Source organism: Spermophilus citellus (genome assembly GCF_964194105.1).
Source record: "Spermophilus citellus genome assembly, chromosome: 16".
Classification (NCBI taxonomy): domain Eukaryota; kingdom Metazoa; phylum Chordata; class Mammalia; order Rodentia; family Sciuridae; genus Spermophilus; species Spermophilus citellus.
In genome coordinates this window covers 78054719-78075571 of record NC_138196.1, presented here as the reverse complement: position 1 = coordinate 78075571, position 20853 = coordinate 78054719, and the positions used below count along the sequence as shown (strand labels likewise).

Genomic DNA, 20853 nt, shown 5'->3' with positions numbered 1-20853 from the left:
TCCAAGGAACTCTATGAAAACTAAACTGAAATCTACAAAGGGAAATTGCAGCTGAGCTGATGTCATTGGAGAAAACTTAAGAGTTGGAGGCACGTTAATTGCCTGCTGGAACAAAAGTCACACACTTAAAAAGAACATAACCAAACACAAAGTCCTCAAAATGTACTAACCACAATGTCCAGCATAGAACAAGAATAACTAGGCACTGGGAGGAATATGGAAATATGACCTCTATTCAGAGAGAAAAAGCAGTGAGTAGGAACTAACTCTATGTCTCCTTAGTGATGAACTTAGAAAAGACTTTAAAACGACTGACCGTTGTAAATAAAGTCAAGTATTTCAAGGACAGTCCCAGTAATGAATGGTTAAGGTACATTAACAGGGAAGATAAAATAAAAACTACTATAAAGAAGAAACAAATAGGAATTCTGGGAATAAAAAATGTCCATTAACAAATTAAAAATCATTAGATAATCTAGCAGAATTTTGGAAACAGGCAGAAAAAGAAAGAATAAATTTGAAAATTGATCAGTAGAAACTACCCAGACTAAAGAAACAGAGAAGGGAAAAAATGGATGAAAATGAACACAAACTGAGTAACAATGTGGGACACCACCACGAAGCTTAACCCAGTGAAATTGGAATTCCTCAGACAGGAAAAGAGGGAGCAGGCTGCAGGAAAGATATTTAAGAGATGATGATTAAAATTTCCCAAAGGAAGTTAAAAAACAAAACAAAAACCCTAAACTTACAAATCAAGAAGGTCAATAGGATAAATACAAACAAAGCCACAAACACAGCATAGAAAAGCAATGAAACTCAAAGGAGAAGAGAAAAAAATCTTAAAATTAAGAAGAGAAAAATGATGCATTACCCACAGGGAAACAGAGACAGGAAATTTTCTCCAGAACAGTGGAGGCCAGAGCATCAGAAGGAGTGTACTCTGGAAAACCATCTTGGGCTACATTTTAAATATTTTCTTCCAAAAAAAGTTATAATTCAGCATTGCTCCTTTTTTTCCTCTTATCATGCTGAAGTATTGAATATTGAAATAGTTTAGTAACTTAGAAAATTTTTTTCACAAGTTGTGTTTTTAGTGTCATATTTAAATTATCCAAAGTCCAAGCATCATCAGTAGGACTTTCACCAACCTTTCTCCCATTGAAACTCATCAGTCATATTTTTCCTGCTGCTATCCTGGCCAGCACAGGAAGCAATAAAATGACTATCTTGCCATGAAGTTTAATCAAGATCAATAGTAATTTTGAACATTTTAGTTTCTCAAATATTGACCCATTATCATTAATACCAGGATTATCCATCTCACGATTTCTGTCATAGACCAATGGCAGCTACAGAATTTCTACAGACGGGAACCAAGAGGTGCAAATCTGGTAGTAGAGGGACAGAGGGGATCTCACCTTGATGTGGATTGACATAAGCAAATGCCATTTTAAACTTAGATTTTGTGTTTGGGGCATAGTCACACCTAGAGCACTGATGGCAATAGGTCCGCTTTGTTCATTTAAACTAGTGCTTAATGTACTTCACTAAAAATTTACTTGCTTTCTTATATTTTAGAAACTCACTGATCACTGAAAATATCAGACAGATGCTAAGGATTCTCAGTTTTCAAGACTTTTTTTTCAAGTTTTTCTCAGTTGATAATGTAACACTTCTTTCAAGGATTCTCCAGTGACAAGTGGTGCTAAAACCAATTGCCTGGACTTCTGACTTTTTTTTTTCTTGTAGGCTTATTAAAATCTCCTTCATCGGGTTCACTTGATTGCTATAATGGAATAGGAAAAAAATGATAAAGGTGGTTTCAGAAAAAAAAAAACAGTAAAATTCATTTGCTTGCTGTCTTGCTTTTTCTGACACTGGACAGAAGTGTTCTTATTAATTTATGTCCCATGTCTTCCAGAAAGTAAAGAAACTGCATCATTGGCAGTTAAATTAACAGGACTGGATAAAAACTCTGGATATTGATCCAGAACTCAAGCTTATCCTTCAATAAAAGAGAGGGGAAAATCACTCTCATTCAAGCCTGAATGCGGTATTATTTGCTGAACTGCAGTCAGAGGAAATTCAGGAGCTGCTCCTTCCAATGCTCCTGCTACAAATTTGCCCTTTCTTATAGAATTTAAAATATATGCAAATTCTCACCTACTTCATGGGAGTTCATTTCAGTCCTATCCCAGGTCCAAAGTGTGGAAGATAAATTCTCTGAGAGAAGAAGTAGGCAAGGGTCTTTTCATGAGCTCAGCCATCCTGACTCCAGAGGAAAATCACCAGTGCACAAACTTATAAACTCTGTAAGATATACACAAAATAGGGGCAGATCCGGTTCATAGATTACCCACATATAGATAACTGCTGTGGTGTGTTAACAGAGAACTTATGTGGAGACCCTCTCTCTTTAGATAAACTCAGGAAGTCTTTCCTGTAAATGTCTATGACAGAAAGGAATGACAACGAACATCATCACAAGATGTCAACATCCTAAATTTATGTATTAATCTCAGTCCTCCAAGAAACAGACACCAAGATATGACTAATCATATAAAAAAAATTTACTGGGGAAATACCTGTGAAAGAAAAGGAAGAGGTAATTGGAGAAAGCAAGGAATCTCTAGACTATGAAGTGAGTTGAAATCCTGAAGAAGGGGGAAAGGAAGGAGGGAAGGGGGGAAAAGTGTTAAACTTACAGTTGCATGCAAGTTTTAGCAAGTTTGAGACAATCGTCCTTTCGGGAAATCCTGCATCTTGCCATAACTCGTCTATGTTAGAACCTCTGCCACACCCAGCCACTGATAAGGAACAGTACAAAGGATGTGTGGTATGAGCCGAGGATAGAATCTGAAGGGTAAAATCTAAGACTGTCAGTCAACTACGTTTCCTGATGCAGGAGATCCAAGTGGCACATTTTCATGGCCACCATAATATATAAGGAGTCCTTAGAAATCAATAAGATAAAAGGGGAAGGCTCCAGTATGAATCGGCAATGAACACTATACCAAATTGTCTATCAGCCACTCAACCATTTCCCTCCTCTGTTCTCATGCCCAGATTGCAATGACTAGAAGAGTTTCTTCCATTGGGATCCTGGGTCACACTCCACCAATGATAGGATTCCTGTGAGACTCTAGGAGTGTAAGAAGCCACACTGTAACTGTGTGCTGCAGGTAGACTCAACAGGGGACGGGAGGTTTTGCCCTGGACACCTGGATGTTCTCCACAGCACTGGTGCCTGAGGCAGCAGAATGCACCACGTCTTTCTAGATATTTCTGCATATCCGGATTTTCTTGAAAGCAAGTAGCAGCTTTTCCTGGTCTCTTTCCTAATCATTTCATAAACCTCTAATTCTTCATATTAAATCACTTCCTGCTTAAAATACCTGAGCTGTTTCTGACCAAATCCTGACTGATAGAAACATTGATAAGAAAATTACAACAAATGGAAATAAATGTATGAATACACAATCACCATTAAACATACAAATATGAAATTAGATATTGCTTTTATTCATCAAATAAGCTAAGGTTTATTTCATTTGTATATAATTACATACTTGTCTGTTTTGCTATAAATACCATTCGGCCATACTATCTCCTAGCAGTTATGTTTTATAGTTAGTTATGTTTTATTGCCTTCTAGAAGGCAAGATTATTATAGGCTTTTCCATGTTCATAATCTGTAATCCCCTAACTACAGTTGTGGAAATTGATCTTAAGAAAAAACCTGACAGTACAATATTAACATATAAGAGTATTTGTCATAGCATAAGTCAAAAAGTTATAGGTCAGAAATTTTTTTAAAAACTCAACTATCTAGATACCTAAATTTATCGTACTGTCTTAGCCCATTCAAGCTACTTTTGTGAATGTCCTAGACCAAGTTATTTATAAACAACAGAAATTTATTGCTTACTATTCTGGGAACTGGGATGTTCAAGATCAAAGTGCCAGCCAGTTTGGTGTCTGGGGGGGGACCTGTTCCTCATAGATGGCACTTGTAGGTTTCCTCTTATGGCAGAGAGACAAGAAGCTCCTCATAGCTCTTTTATAAGGACACAAACCCATCCACTCTCCAAAGTCCCATCACCTTGGGAGTTTAGCTTGAGAACTGGGGAGCGGGTAGCAAACATTGAGACAATAGCATGTTCATAGAACGGAACTGCTGTGCAGCCATTATGAATCATGCTTTGGTACAAATTTAAAAATATGAGAATGAGTTCATGAAATTCAGAAGTGGAAAAGTAAGATGTGTAGTTATGGATGCAGTACGATGACTATATTGCATATAAAGTATACAATATGTTTTATACCCACACACATAATAAATGTATACATTTCACACTTTGCCAAACATGAAATGTGACAAATATTTAACTGTGGCTATTTGTTCAGTGGTAGGATTGCAGATAATTGTTATTTTTATGTATTTCTGATTTTTAAAAATGTACCATAAAGGGCATGCATTTTATAACCAAATACAGGTCATAAACATTTTAATGTGCCTTATAACATTGCAACAGTCCATCAGGAGGTAAAGAAATGAGGATGCATTTCTACCCTTGGTACACATACTGATTTAGGTCTTTTACTTCCCTTTCAGATAACGTTTTACAAATTGAGAGAATTCGGTTGATACAGCTCAATTCACACTTGCTATGCAAGAGAAAAGTGACCTCATTGGCTAAGGCTGAGCTGACTCCCTATTCCCACCATGATATTTCTATACTGCCCTGATGCCATGATGCTAACTCATAAGATTAGAAGCAAGCTCTATTCTTGGAGCAACAAGAATTTGGTCAAATAATGCCAAAGATGAGATTATTGTCTCATCAAAGCCTTCCATCAGCCTTGTCTTTCTTGCCCTGTGCAGTTTTCTCAGTTCAATAAAGGATTAGAACACAATGCTTGTTTGGAGAATTGTGATTTGAGACTGCATCAATATCTTTCTGAGTGGTGTTTTTCATTTTCCTCCCACTGTAACTTTTTAAGCCTTAGGAGAATTAGTTGAAAAGCCAGGTCTTTTGGTGGATGCTAACATTAAGCCCTCTACTTTGTCACTTGGAATCATAAATCCCAGAAAACAGCTCCTAATTCCATTTCATGTTGTTTTCTTAGAAAATGATTGACAGGTTCCTTTTATTTTTTTAAACCTCGACACACCTCCTGCACTTGCTGACTTTCTGGCAGTCATTTACAGAGCTCTGCTCCTCAAAGGCATCAGGTGTGTGTTGATTGCCCAGCCTTCTTCTCCAATTAGACTGGTTCATCCAGTGTCTCTGAACACACACACACACACAATGCTGCTACTATCAGGTGACACTCCCCACTGAACTGAAATCTGCTTATCCTGCAAGCATTGAATCAAGTAAGATCATCCCATGAACCTTCCCCGAATTTCTCCTAATATGGATTTCTCAGCATCCATCACAACTGAAGTCTACAGAGTAGCGCACTTAGACCCAGGCAAGATGGGCCCCTGGATTTTAGGCTTTAGAGCTCAGATCTGACTCCTTTTGGCCATGGCCTTCCCTTTGGGACAAAAAGGTCCATAGACTTAAATGATATGCCTGCCTGGAGCCTGTACCCTCCCTTCTAGACCATGCTGTGGGCCCCAGAATCCCCTGCCCCAATGGCCACATAGTCTTTCTCAGGGATTTCATGCCTTTTACTTGGGTCCATCCCTCTGAACAGACAATATCACAAGTGCATGATCCTCCAAGGCCCAAGGCCAAGGGTCAGGTATCCAGATGTGCGGATTGAGGTATTCAGGGACATTCACATGGTCCCTCAAGATGTCGGACTAGGGGGCAATGGGAAGGAGGAGCAGTCAGTGCCCAGCGCCAGCTTTTCCAGCTCTGCCATATTGAGTCTTCCTGATTTTACCATTAGGCCCCAGCACAACACTCGGGCTATTTAGCTCATTCTCCAGCTGAATTTACTAGTGTTTATGGGCACCCTGAGTTAAAAATATATTTCATTTTAAAGTAACACAGAAACATAACAGAAAGAGAAAGGGTTAATAAGATTAAAAATAAAGGAGGTAATAAGCAGTATGAGCTGCATTCTTGAGAGATGATTTCATGTAACCCGCTAACAACTATGCGGAGTTTCGTTGTCTCCCTTTCAAAATTAGGAAACTAAGGCTGAAAAGAGCTGGCTGGGTTTTGCCATGGTCTCTCAGGAGGGGACAGCATCTTCTTGACACCACAGCTCAATCTCTCTTCACTGAAACTTCCCAGGTTCTAGCTCAGACATCTCCTAGGATGTCCATGTCAAACACACTTCAGAGAGTAACCAGCAGACAAGAGTTTCCCATGTGTGTGTGTGTTGTGGTTAGCAACTGGAAAGTTGGTTCTAAAAAGTTCATTTTGCAAAGGCTGATGCTCACAGGCTGGAGAGCAGATTTAGAAGATCTGTGGTGGCATAAAGGCGGCTCTTCCTGTCTTGGGATCAGCTAGTTAGTTATTGAAGGTGGTATATTCTAACTTTGGAGAGTTGGAAGATTGGGAGTTTCAAAAACCTTTGCAGATGTTGACCTTGCAGAGCTGAGAAAGTGTCAGGTTATTTTTTCTTGCAAATAATGCAACTTTCCTTATCTACCATGGAACAGATCTTAATAGAGGACAGACATTTGTGGCATGTGGTTAGTGAATATTAAACTAAACAATGTATGTCCCTTGGGTGTGTGGGATTTCTGAAGAAGAGACTTTATGCACATATTTAAGAGTAGCAGAAAATTATAGAGCAGCCTCCTCCACCTGAGGGGACTGAATCCCAGAGGGAGCTGCTGACTTAGCCAAGAGAATGAGTAAGGGCTAGAAGAGCAGGTCTCTTTCCACTCCTCCAGGGTGCTCCTTCTATAGCCTAAAATCCAGCTGATGGCTGACTAAGCCATGTGTGTATATATTTTTAAAATAATGCTAAAGTCTAATCAAATGTGGTAGGTGTGGATACTATACCTATAGATGAGGGTGTGAAGAGACTATGTACAAAAGAAAAGAACATTTAACTATTAGGTCTTCAATGACAAATGCTCCCCACCCTGAGCCTTCCAGGGGCATTCCTCTGGGTCATTCAAGATTGACTGCTATAAGAGCTTTCAAACCCTTATCTCACTAGGAAAAGGTCTTAATGTTGATAAATTTAAGTACATACCACTGCTTTGTTGTTAGGTTTATGGGAACCTTGTAAATACTTTAAGAATGCTTTGCTTTGTGTGAATCCACAAAAATGAAAGAATATTACCTAGAAGGGAGGAATTGAAGTAGAAAAAAATCATTTCTTTTTAATATTCTGAAATACACATGGCTTTATTCAACCATAAGGTAAACGGAGCATGGAATTTATCAGGATAAAAAAGTCAAAGATTGGTTGTGCAGCTTTTCATATTTCAGATATTAATGAATCAAAGAGAAGTAAAATTTCTATCTATCTAAAGATATTAGATGACTGATATTTAAGAACATTTCTATATTCTCACTTTATTTTACATTCCTGGAAATGTAGTTTTTCTATACTTTTTATTAGTACATTATAGTTGTACATACTGGTGGGATTGTTATGTATTCGTTCTCAACCCTTCTCCCTCCCCTGGTCCCTTTACTCTTCTGATCTCCCTTTGATTTTCATGAAATTCCCGCCCCCTCTCCCCCCGCCACTTCCTTTTCCTTTTTCCTCTCTAGCTTCCACATATGAGAGAAAACATACAGCCCTTGACTTTCTGAGTTTGAGCTTATTTTGCTGAACATAATGTTCTCAAGTTCTATCCATTTTCCTGCAAATGACATCATTTCATTCTTCTTTATATACCATGTTTTCTATCTATTCATCCGCTGACAAACACCTAGGTTGGTCCCATAGTTTGTCTATTATGAATTTTGCTGCTGTAAACACGGGTATGCATTTATCACTGCAGTATGATGATTTTAACTCTTTAGGATAAATACAGGGGAGTGGTCTAGCTGGGTCATATGGTGGTTCCCTGCCTAGTCTTTTGAAAACTCTTCACACTGATTTCCATAGCTCTCTTAATTAATTTACAATCTCATCAACAGTGTAAAAGTATTCCTTTTTCTCCACATCCTCTCCAGCATTTACTATTATTTGTATTTTTTATTTTTATTTGTTATTTCTAGTAATATATGATAGTAGAATCCATTTTGATATATTTATACAAGCATAGAATATATCTTATTCTAATTAGGAACACAGCCTTGTTGGGATGATGCTGAGACATGACTGCCATTCTGACTGGAGAGGAAATCTCAGTGTATATGGCTTTTACTTGGCATTTCCCTAATTGCTAAAGATGTTGAGCGTTTTTTCATATATTTGTTGGCCATTTGTATTTCTTTTGGTCTGTTTAGTTTATTTGCCCAGTTATTGATTGGGCTATTTAAGGGGGGGGGTTAAGATTTTGAGTTCTTTATATATTCAGGATATTAATCCTCTGTCAGAAAAGTAGCTAGCAAAGATTTTCTCCCATCCTGTAAGTTCTCTCTTCACATTCTTAATTGTTTCATTGACTGAATATGAAAATATGAAAGAATATGACCTAGGAGGGAGGAGAAGCTTTTTAATTTTTATGCCATCCCATTTACTAACTCTTGACATTATCCTGGAAATATCATTTTATCACAATAAAATCTATGGAATTTTATCTGATTTTACTTATTTTTTAAAAATCTACAAATAACATAATTTACCTGTGTATTTGGTACAACAACATGCTTGTTGATTTTAACAGCCCTAGGCCACATGTTAAATTAAGCTGTTCAAAGTAACTTTTCTAGGGATTTCTGTGAACACATCATATACACAGTAATATCTAGCAAAAGTATTTCAAATAACTTCCCCTACACACACACACACACACACACACACACACACACACACGCCGCCTTCTTCTTCTTCTTCTTCTTCTTTTTTTTTTTTTTTTTTTAGCTGAAACCCAATCCACTCTAGTCAGGAAAGAAACTGCCGCTGACCTCACTTGTGCCCGCTGCGGCAGAGCAATACGGTAACTGCAGGAGATTACGGTACTAGCTGGGCTACAGCCTGTGTTACGTCAGCGAGAGCTGCAAAGTTCCTTGCCCGTTCTTCTCTGGTGTCGAGGGGCTGAATATTGAAAGGGTGATTGTGGAGTTGTTGGTGACTGTTGGGGTTTTTTTAAATTATTATATTATTTTCACTTTATTTTTAAATATCCAGGTATAGCGGTAACCAAGGAATTTGAAGGCATCGGTGGTAGAGGGGTGAGTCAGCGGGTGGAAGAGGACTAGGATTTGGTTCCTCGGAGAGACGGTCCCCTCTTCCCACGCCAAAGAGGCGGCAGGCGGCTCCGGGAACTGAAGCCCGCCCGCTCCTCCCCAGCGCGGGAGCGGGTGCTGGGCACCGCACTTCAGGTGAGTGCGCGGCGGCAGCCAGTGCAGGCATGCGGCAGGGCCGGGTGGGCGAGGCAGACTCCCCCGGCCTGCAGGTGAGTCGGGATCCCCACTACCCCAAAAGCTTCGCCCGATTTACACCAGCACCGCTCCCCACCCGGTTTCCCTCCTGTATTCTGGGAAGTTATCTTCTAGTTAACAAGTGTCTCTGGCCCTCTAGGTATTGCCCCGAAGTAGGAGAGGACGGGTTTCTGCAGTGGCAAGCTTTTACTATCACCTGTGACGGCCGGAACTCGTGATTTTCACGGTAGCCTTTGCCGGGGATTCCTGTCTCAGAACTCAACCCTTAAGGCAAACTGGGCACGTCCCCCCGCCTCGCACTCGCGTCCCAAGTCCCTACGGTCGGCTCGCAGTTACGGAAACCTGGTTTTCTCACGTAGATTATGGTCCCCATCCCAGAAAATCCGAGCGTCCTCTGCCCGCTGGCACGCGGGCTTGATTTTTACGCCTACAAAAATCCGCATTGACTGCCACTTGCAAAGCCCCCTCTGCAGAGTAATGCGCTCCCCACCCGGTCCCCAGCAGTCCGGGTGTGGCTCCCGACTGGAGCCTCTGGGGCGGGCAATCCTGCGGCTTGGAAACCCAGCCAGGACCGACCTGACCTGGGTCCCGGTCAGCCCTCGGGATCCGCTCGGTTTTGCTGCGGACCTGGCTCCCAGGCCGGCGTGGTTGGTGAACCCGCTAGCATCCCGCATCCCGGAGTGCGAATTCCTGGGGCGTGAGCGTGAACGTGCGCGTGGCTCTGGCCTTGCGCTTTCCCGGTAGCAGAGGTTCTCTCTCCCAGGCCGCCCCCTCCAGGTGACTGCGTTCCAACCTGTTCAAAAGACTAAGGGGTAGATCCTCTGGATTCCACCGGCTTTGGCTGAGCGCTACGCACGCCAGCCGCAGTCGCGCCTACCCGGCTTGGGGATTTTTTTTCCCCCTGCTGTAGTGGCGCTCCGGGTCCAGTCTCCGGGCACTACAGCTTGGATTGCTGTTGATGGGGCGGGGGTTGTTCGGGGGTTGGGGCGGGTTGTTGTTTTGTTTGCTTCCACCTCCCACTTTGGATCTTGAACTTGGTCGGAGGCAGCCAAGCAAAGCTAGAGAGGGCAGGTTCCCGGCTGGGATCTGGGGGAGGAGGAGGGGCGTGCGGTCCACTCCAGTGTCGTCTCCGTTTGGGCCGGGCAAGGCGGCTTCTGGCGGTGCTGCCAACTGGTGTCCGCACTGCCTCGCTCCGCAGCGCGCCTGAATCACGGTCCACATTTGATCTTTCAGGAGGGCGCAGGAAAAGAAGCACCGACGCAGCCACGGTCTCAGCCAACATTTCACACCCTTTTCTCCCGGCCTGCGTGCCTAGAAGCTGGAGCTAGCAGGAGCCTACGGTAAACCTAAGGATAACTAAGGGCGGTGAGCAACGACCAGATGCAAAGGGTCCCTGTCTTTGAGCATCGACGGCTGACCTATACTTGCCTGTGGTTTGGGGGAAGAGTGGAGCTGGAATTTTCAATTCCAAATTTTGTGCAGAATGCCCAGTTTTCTCCCCACTAGGACGGATCAGACGGTACAGAAAAGAGGACTCTGGTAATTCTGGTTTTGCATTTTGCAAGGTTTCTCCTCGAGCTTTACGTCAAACGTCGGGTAGGGAGGGAGTTGGGGTCCTGGCCAGCGCAGTGAGTGGAGAGGTTCTCTGACAGCCTCGCGCGCCCCTGGCCATGTTGCCTTTACTTCCCTATGACTTAGCGTGGCCCTCCCAGGGTTCCCGGGGCTGGCCGGGGTTGTTCCCCACCCGCGCATTCTCCCTCACCCCCAGCCAAACTCAACTGGCAGGGCTCCGCCGAGGCGAGACCTTTTGACTCCAGCTCCTTCCCTCCCGCCTCCGTCCCCCGCCCGAGGGTGGCCCTAGAGAGCCGGATCTCGCCGGCCCGGCTGAGACCATGGTGTTTCTCTCCGGAAATGCTTCCGACAGCTCCAACTGCACCCACCCGCCGGCACCAGTGAACATTTCCAAGGCCATTCTGCTCGGGGTGATCTTAGGGGGACTCATCATTTTCGGGGTGCTGGGGAACATCCTAGTGATCCTCTCCGTGGCCTGTCACCGGCATCTGCACTCGGTCACTCACTATTACATCGTCAACCTGGCTGTGGCTGATCTGCTGCTCACCTCCACGGTCCTGCCCTTCTCCGCCATCTTCGAGATCTTGGGCTACTGGGCCTTTGGCAGGGTCTTCTGCAATATCTGGGCGGCAGTGGACGTCCTGTGCTGCACTGCGTCCATCATGGGCCTCTGCATCATCTCCATTGACCGCTACATCGGCGTGAGCTACCCGCTGCGCTACCCGACCATCGTCACCCAGAGGAGGGGCGTCAGGGCTCTGCTCTGCGTCTGGGCGCTTTCCCTGGTCATCTCCATCGGGCCCCTGTTTGGCTGGAGGCAGCCGGCCCCCGACGATGAGACGATCTGCCAGATCAACGAGGAGCCCGGCTACGTGCTCTTCTCGGCTCTGGGTTCCTTCTACGTGCCGCTGGCCATCATTCTGGTCATGTACTGCCGGGTCTACGTGGTGGCCAAGAGGGAGAGCAGGGGCCTCAAGTCCGGCCTCAAGACCGATAAGTCCGACTCCGAGCAAGTGACGCTTCGCATACACCGGAAAAATGTCGCTGCAGGAGGCGGTGGAATGAGCAGCGCCAAGAACAAGACGCACTTTTCGGTGAGGCTCCTCAAGTTTTCCCGGGAGAAGAAAGCGGCCAAAACGCTGGGCATCGTGGTCGGCTGCTTCGTGCTCTGCTGGCTGCCCTTCTTCCTGGTGATGCCCATCGGTAAGTGTTCAGGACGCCTGGGCGTGGGGTTCAGTGGCCTTCACCCTCTTCCTCTTCTGTGACCCAAGATCACAGTCCCTAGTGGAAGAGGGGTCTGCGTCTCTGTCAGCCTGGGCATTTGGGAAGGCTTTCTGGTAGAAGCTGAACGTTCGTTCTCTTTCTACTCCAATCTCGTTTACACTGGGTCCCAGGGCACTTTTCAACTACTGTAAAGTGGCTTCCAACCGGTGCAGATTAATTGGTCTCCATAATAAGAATGTCAACTTCCTTAATGCCTTTAAGTATGTGTTTAATTTAAATCTGTCCGCCCTCTTTGGTGTCTCGGAGTCTCCAAGGAGTACTTAGGCTGACTGTCAAGACAGGGAGTGCAAATTCTCTTGGCCTGAAAATAAGCACCATGCTTATTTTAGACAAATGTGCCATTGTATTATTGCATTAGGTTGTTCGTAGGGGTTATAATGGTCTGCTTATTATGTTGTATATGTGTGTTAATTTTATTTTCTGGATCAAGTATGAAAGGAATTGTGTTGTATATGTGTGTTAATTTTATTTTCTGGATCAAGTATGAAAGGAAATATGGGAAACTTCTAACAACAAAAATGGTTTTATGTCTAAACCAACTTAAACCTTAAAGAGTGTTTTTCAATAATTGAAAATCATAACGTTTTCAATAAGTAAATACTTCTACCTTTATTTTGATATTTTATTTTGATAGCAAATATTAAACCAGACACCACTTATATCCAAAATCATCTGGGAGGTTGGAGATGACATTGTTTGAAAATAACAGCATAATATTTCAAGCCCATTTTTTTTTTTTGCAGATGATAAATTAGCTATTGTCAAAACTAATTAGCTCATTATAAGTATCAGCAAGCTGGTCCACTTGGAATAGTCATCTATCTCTGAAAGGCCTTCAGTGACATCCCAAAATGGTTGTTTGCTATTTTTAGTTGGTGAGTCAAATATAGACCCACACTTTGCTTATCTTCTGACTCTAACAAACAAACAGTCATGGTAAAAAATTAATCAAAATTCATTTCAAGTGCTTTAGAGCCAAGTTTAAATGGCATGGACCTAAAGTATTTAATTCGCACCCTGTGTAAGAGCAGCAGCTATTATTTTTTGAATGCCAACCACATTCCAGATAATTTACCAGACTTTCTATTTCACCAGTCCTTTCAACATCTATTAACCTGAAATCACAAGTGGGGGCAGGGATTCTTCTGGCTCTAATACCAAAGTCACCAGCCACATGTAGCTACTTAAATGTGAGTTAATGATAAATCATATCAAGATTAAGCACTTCCATCCCACTAGGCATTTTTCAAGTACACAATAGCTAGCTGTGGCCAGTGGCTACTGTTTTAGATAGGAGAGATATAAATTATTTCTATTATCACAGAAATTTTATCAGACAGGGCTTCCGGAGAGGCCCTTCCTGGTCCACCACCTGGCAATCCATTGTGCCCACCTTGTCATCATTACTTGCTCTGCTCCTGGAAGTGCACCTCGGCTTTGTATTTATGGGAATGACACCCCTTACCTGAGCCACTGCCAGTTTTCCTACCTTCCCACATCCCACCTCTTCCTGCCTTCTGGATTTCTGCACATTTATTCATGCATTTTCTCAGTTGACAAGTATTTATTGAACACTTATTTTGGATAATTAAGGATGAACAGGACAGAAAAAGCCTTGCCCATGATATTCTTGCATTCTTTGGGAAGAGGTAGAAACAAACAAATAAATATACGTTTAAAAGTCAAGGATTAACAAACACTATCCAAAAGTTAAGAAAATAAGACAACAGTGAGTGGCAAGGATGACGGTCAGGAAAGTTCTACTGAAGAGGTGATATTTGAGCAGAGCCCTGGCTGATATGAACAGCAAGCCTTGCAAAATCTGGGAGAGAGAGCTCCCAGGAAAAGGAACAGCAAATACAGGAATGGGAAGGAGCTGGACCTGTTCAAGGAAGAGCACGAGGGCCAGGAAGGCTGGACTACGGACAGCAAAGGGCCAGATGAGTTCAAAAAGAGGTTGGGGAATAGGTGGAATCAAAGGCAAGTGGGTCTTCTGACCCAAAGTAAAATTTGCATATTATTCTAATTCTGTGGAAAGCCACTGGGGGAGGGGGGTTAGCAAGTGAGTGGCTAGTCTCATTTTATATTTTTAAAGGATTGTTATTTTGGATGGAGAATGAGATTCAGAGTGGGACAAAAGGGATTTAGGGAGACCAAAAGTGGAGGGGAGAGAGGGCCCGAGGCCTTAGATTCAGCTGGGGCAGGTGGAGGTGGCCAGGAGTGATCATGTCCAGCACTTACTTCACAGGTCAGGCTAACAAATGTGGACATAGAGTATGACATAAAGAAATGAGTTATTCAGGATTGTGGCCTGAATAAATAGGTAAATGGTAGCACATTTTACCGAGACTGGGAAAGCCTGAGAATGGAAGGGCCTGGTGGAAGTGGGCATTCAGAGCATTAATTTTATATACACTGCTGGGAAATATCCATTAACATCTGAGTGGAGATATAGATATATTAATTTGGAGTCTATAGGAGAAGGCGAGATTAAAATCTGGGACACGCGGAGGTATACAAAGAAGCAGGAGAGCTCTGCCAAGAGAGAGGAACTGAGAAAAAGAGAAAGGTAAGAAGTGAGCCTGGGGGTCAGGAGAAGGAGGACCAGCCCGCAAAAGCAATGGAGGAGAGACCCAGGAGACAGCAGGAAAATGGGGAGAGTGCGATGGATCTGCAGCAGGAAGGAAATGGAATAGTCAACTGTGTCCCAAAGAGCTGCAGGGCCCAGCAAGGGGGGCAGTGAGGACCAGGGACGGGCTCGGCAATGGGAGGTCCTCAGGGATGGAAGGGGTTCATGTGAGGCTGACAGCTTCCCTGGAAAGATAGCAACTAAAGGCCAAACGTTGTTTCTAGAAGGAATGAGAGATGGAGTGCAGCAGGAAAAAGTGACAACCCTTTGGAGGTTCTTTCCTAGAGTAGAGCCAGGAAAGGGTGTGCAACTGGAAGGCTCCAGAGAGAGTTTCAAAGGCGGGAAATGTGGCATCGTGGTCACATTTCAATGAGAACAAGACTAGAGAGACTCTCGGGTGACATAGGCCAGTGATAGGATTCTGTGCCCCAGGGAGGTTGGGAAGTGACAGGAAGCCTTGGGGATGAGCACCAGGTGGATAGGGAGGGAGAGAGGAAGGTGTCTCCCAAGTGTTTTCACAGCCTCCATGAATCAAGAAGCAAGATCATCGGCTCAAAGTGAGACAGTGGTAGTCTGAGGAGCAAAAGGAGATGTGGACTCTCAGGGTAGGAGAGAAAATAGATGACGGAAATTGAATGACAGGAGGTCCCAAGGCCCCAGTGTGGGATTTATTCATGAACCTAAAGTAGAACATTCAAGAATCTGCTCTCCCCCCCCCACCCCCCAGTGAGTCAGCCATGGCTAGAGGAGGTGACTACGATAGACTGTGAGTTCCAGGGATCGAGTGAAGAGCCAGGTCCCTTCATGGACACCGGCTGGGTCAGATTAGGGAACATGCAGAGTCAGAAGGAGCCCCGGGATGACAGGTGACCTGGCGTTTGGGGTTGTGCTGGTGACTGGGCTCTGACGGGAAGTGATACACCATGGCCTGGGTTCTGGTGACCCCCGGAGGAAGGCAGACTCTCTGGTCTCACTGCAGACTCCCTCGCGGGTCTGTGCTCTCAGGGAGCTGAGATGTTGGGTTACAGGAGAAAAACACAGTTAAAAATCTGACTGGGCTGCTCAGGGGGACAAAGGATCCCTAAGTCTCACTAATCTGGGGTCTGCAAATTCCTCTACCACCCAACAAGGGAGAGGGAGACCATTTGGCAGTTTAATAAGTAATGGGCACAGAACTAAAATTAAAGGATGAATAGAGCACACTTCATCCCCCCGAAGGCCCTGCAGGACAGTTGAGGAGGCTCTTTGTGAACCATTAGCATAGGTCTGGAAGATGGGCCCTCACAGTGGTGTTATTACCAGGAGGTAAGGAATAGAGCTGTTGTCTGCATCCAGAGGTCACTATAGAAGGTTCCAGAAGTAGTGCCGTTGACTGAGCATGTTCTTCAAGACCATACTACTTCTGTTGGCCATTTGCAAGATGTTATCTATTTTTATTAACAACCTCAAAGCACATTATTCATGCAAAATGTGATCAGAAAAATAAATACGCCATTATGTTATCATACCCTAGGGACGAGAGCTCTTAAGTAGATAAATGTTCTCTTGGGAAAAAGAGGTTATCAGTCTGCATGAGGCTGCCAGAGAGCAAAGGGATCTGAAACCAACCCAGGGCAGGGACGAGCGTGGTGTGCAGGCTACAAGGTGATGCGCCCTCATGTGATGGGAACTGACCAGGAAAATCAAGTGAGAGGTTCGCTTCCTGGACTCAACAGTGTGGGGTGGGTGGAGTCTGACTGGCCCATTCCAAGTCCCAATCTTGCCAATCTTGCTTCCTTTTTCATCCCAAATGTTTGGTTGAGATTCAGACCCCTTCATCAGAGGAATGCGGCATTTGAGGTTGTTATCCGTCATTGATTCCTTGGGGAGAATGCTTGGAAAAAGCAGCTTGGTCCACAGTGGGATGACTAGAGGGAACAGGAGGGTGTTAGCCTTCATCCAGGGACAAGCAGGAAGTCAGAGACCTGCCTCCCAGCCCAGCTCCTGCACTGCAGCTGCATTGTCTTTGCCTGTTTTATCCCCTTAGCTAGAGCCCACCAGTTCCAGAGACCACGTCCCAAATGGAAAAGTAGGGCCCTGAGATTTAAACCTAGGCTTTCTTTTCCATAAAACTGGGTATCCTATGCAGACCAGCTTCCTCCCTTAGCACCCAGCACAGAGCAAATATAACAAGTGTCAATCTTACCAGGATTCATAAGAATCACAGACCACTACTGACAGATGTCCACATGCAGATATTTCCAGGAGAGGTGACTATCCTTGGAGGTATGAGAAAGAAAGGACAGAAGAAAGGAAGGACTGAGGAGCCCCTTTTGTTGAAGACACGGTTAGGTCATGTTATCTGATGTAAATACAAAAGCCAGCATTATTCTTGGACCTAAGGAATTGCGCTAAACCAAAGGGAGCAGTGTCAGGTTGCTATGTGGCCTCTGTGGACAGAGAGTATTTGAGAATTCCGTTTTTGAAAAAGACAGGAAGCAGGGTAGTCAGTGGTAGGGAGGGAGAATGTCTTCTGGGATGGGAGGTATGAGGAAGACAGAACCCACGAGGTGTTTATCCTGCAGAAGAAACCACAGGCAGAGTGTGAATCAGCAAAATTTCATTGAGCATCTACTATGTGCCAAGCACTTAGAGAATCACTGAGGATAATAACAAGAAATCTCTTCCTGAATGGGGCTCAAAATTGGAACAGTTAAATATCTAGCAGTTTCAGATGGTGAGATATGAATCATGACAAGAGAGAAGAGCTGGTTCCTACAATGACACACAAATTTTCTATAATGTTGCTGATTCCTTGGTGATGCCCAAGGTCACCAGGAGTTAACTATTGCTTCACCCCAGGCGCACTGGGTTCTGCCCTCTAAATCTCACAGAGAAGCTTGGCCTCCGAGAGAAAATGACGTGAAGAGAATCTAATAGCCATTAGGATTTAATTTAAGATAAGAAAGCAATTTTTCCATTACTCTTACTATATCACAAAGCATCCCAAAATGTAGGGGTAAAAAAAGGATCTCGAGGCTTGTGATTCCATGAGCCAGGCATAAGTCAGCACCCAGCTTGTCGGGCAGTCAGGACTGCCTGGCACTCACCGTGGCCTCTCTCCCTCCAGTGGTCTCAACCAGCTTTCTTATAGGGTGACAGTCCTCTCCAAAGACTGCCAGACCTTTGAAGAGCTGATCCCCATCTAGCCCAGCATCGTAGCTGCCTCATCCTGCAGTCAGAGCCAGTCACGGGATCAGCCTCAGTTCCGGGGGAAGGGAAGCCAACCCACCTCTTGATGGGGGAGCAGCAGGTAGATACCCACACTGGGGACTGTCATGGTCCTGGTGTGCACCATCTTCACGAGGGTGTCAGAAAACCTTCTGTTTTCATCCGCCAGTTATGTGGCGACATCCCCCCGTCTGGGCTTAATGCAATGAATTGGCTAATAAAAGACAGGGTTCCCGCCTTCCTGAAGCTTCTGACCTCTAGAGGGAAGAAGAGGGCCACATGACACAATCCCAGACTGTGTACAGTGCCATAAAGGGGATCAACACGGTGCCTCAAAAACCTCCACTGTGGCTAAGGGTGGTCCTGCACAGGGAGGGCTACAAAGTCTTTCTGGAAAGAAGACCTTTGAGCCAAGATCTGCAGAATGAGCAGGTGTGTGTTGGTTCAGAGGGGGAAAGGGAGGACTCATTGTGCAAAGACACTGGCAGAGGCGGCCTGAAGCCCCTGGAGATCTTCTAGAAGGTCTCCGTGGCCGCAGCTGAGAGACCAGGAGATCACTGGTGTCAAAAAAGACTGGAAAGAGAGGCCAGACTAAACAAGACCACAAGACTTGATCGCCATGTTACAAGTTGTTTACAAGATGACCAGCGAGCAGAGAGGACACCATCAAGTTTCTGTTTCAAACCATCAAAGGCTTAGTGAGAAGATCATGGCTAGACCAGCCAGGAGACCTCGGCATGGGCCAGGGCGAGGGGTGTCCTGCCAAGTGCGATCTGGTTAAAATGCCTGTTTCCCCGGTTGCCGCAGAGCCCTGGCACGCCCCCTTCTCGGGGCTTCAGGGGTTAGATTTGCGAGAACACGTTTCTCGTGATCACAAGTATTGTAACCAGGCTTGGCTTTGAAATAATTTTGACTATCGCCACCAGAAAAACCTGTTGGTGAGGATTTACCCCCATACTACAAGGAACGCGCCGCAGAAGACGCTAACAAGGAGTTCTAACAAGGCTTTGGACAAGAGCCAACTTGCAAATCAGGCCACAGCCAGGGAAGTCCTCAGCTGAGCAGCGATCCCTCCTTAGTCACTTAGCAAGGAAGTCACTGCCCTGTTCTGCTGCTTCTTGGTTTCATGGTGGGCAAGGGGACACTTTTTGAAGTCATTTCATCTGACAAGTAGTTCCCTCTATTTTAACCTTCCTATTTCCTTGGCCAATTTGACACTTGTGTAGCGGCTTTTCATTTTCAGCCAGGTGTGGCTGTGAACATTTCTTTCTATATTTTTATTAGTCATTTTTATTTCTCCTTTTATGAAATTGCCTGCTTGTGCTTTGGGGACACTTTTTTATACAGTGATTTTTTACTTTTGTACTTTTTTTTTTTTACTGTAAGTTCATTTTATCCATTGAAGATATTAATCACTTAGTTATCGAAAATGCTGAGTAGCCCATGTTCTGAGGCTCTATTCAGATATGCTAAGGAAACATAGCTTCTTTATTTTGCAAAATCCCCACATGACTCTTATAAATTTCCACAGAAACACACACACACACACACACACACACACGCACACACACATTCACACACACACATACACACACACACACACACACAGTGAAATCCAACAAGCTCTGTCAGATCTGATCATTTATACATCATTTTACATTCTCAGTCTCCTTCAGTTTACTTGGTGTCCTGGTCCACTCTGGCTGCTGTAAGAGAATAGCACCTGCTGAATGGCCCATAAAAACCAGAAATGTACTTCAAATCTTTCTGGACCCTGGGAAGTCCAAGATCAAGGCCCTGTTGTCTAGTAAAGAACCACTTTTTAGTTCACAGATGGCACCTTCTAGCTCTGTCCATAGTCAAAGCAATTCTCTGAGGCCTTTTTTCTAATCCCTCTCCAAAGACTGCACCTCCTGATATCATCACATTGACAGTGAAATTATCATTGTATACATTTGGAAGGACACACACACTCAGACCAGAGCCTTTCAGAACTACCCTCTAAGATATTAACCAGGCTCAAGGGCTTACATAAATTCAGGGTAGTCAGGAAGGGACAGGAAGTTAGGATTTGTATTAGTCAGATGTCTGTCACTACAACAAAATGCCTAAGGCAATTAATGTACAAAGAGAAAAAGGGTTATTTTGGCTCATGGTTCTGGAGGTTACAACCCAAGATCATGTGGCTGCATTGCTTTGAGCCTTTGGCAAGAATGGTACATTTTTGCTGCAGTGGGTAGCAGAGCAAAGCTCTTACTTCATGAGCCAGGAAACCAAGAGGGATACTGAAAGACCAGGGCCCCATAATCTCCTTCAAAGACACCTCCTCAGAGACCAAAGAACCAAAGAACCTCCCATAAGGCACCACCTCCTAAAGATCCATAGCACCTCTCACTTGGGGAGCCAAGCCTTGGACACATGAACCTTTGGGGGACATTCAACATTCAAAATGTTATCAGGACCCTTGGCCCTAATTGTGTCATATAAAGTCGTGTTTTTGTTTTGTTTGTTTTTGTTCTTTGTTTTAGTGTCTTGCACTAGAGAGGTTGGTTTTGTCCAATGACTGGTCACTAATGCTAGTCTCCAGCCCTTGTCCCCTGATGACTCTGAGGCTACTGGCCTATGGGTGGCCTCGCCCCCCAGCCATCACTGCAAGAACAGACCCTCGAGCTTGAC

General features: G+C 44.4%; 1 protein-coding gene across 5 annotated transcripts in view; it reads left to right on the top strand.

Annotated features, from left to right (window-relative positions):
* Positions 1–9080: 9080 nt before the first annotated feature.
* ADRA1A (adrenoceptor alpha 1A) overlaps positions 9081–20853 on the top strand; it is a 99861-nt gene continuing 88088 nt past the window's right edge. The window contains exons 1-3 of one of the 5 annotated variants that reach the window (XM_081269086.1): positions 9081–9422; positions 9622–9708; positions 10716–12257. In XM_081269086.1, the coding sequence (XP_081125212.1) occupies positions 11375–12257 (883 nt within the window). In that variant the 5' untranslated portion in view covers positions 9081–9422; positions 9622–9708; positions 10716–11374. Of the gene's footprint in view, positions 9497–9621; positions 9709–9732; positions 10260–10715; positions 12258–20853 lie in introns of those variants that run through there. The other 4 variants (XM_081269085.1, XM_081269089.1, XM_081269087.1 and 1 more) reach the window with 4 other exon arrangements.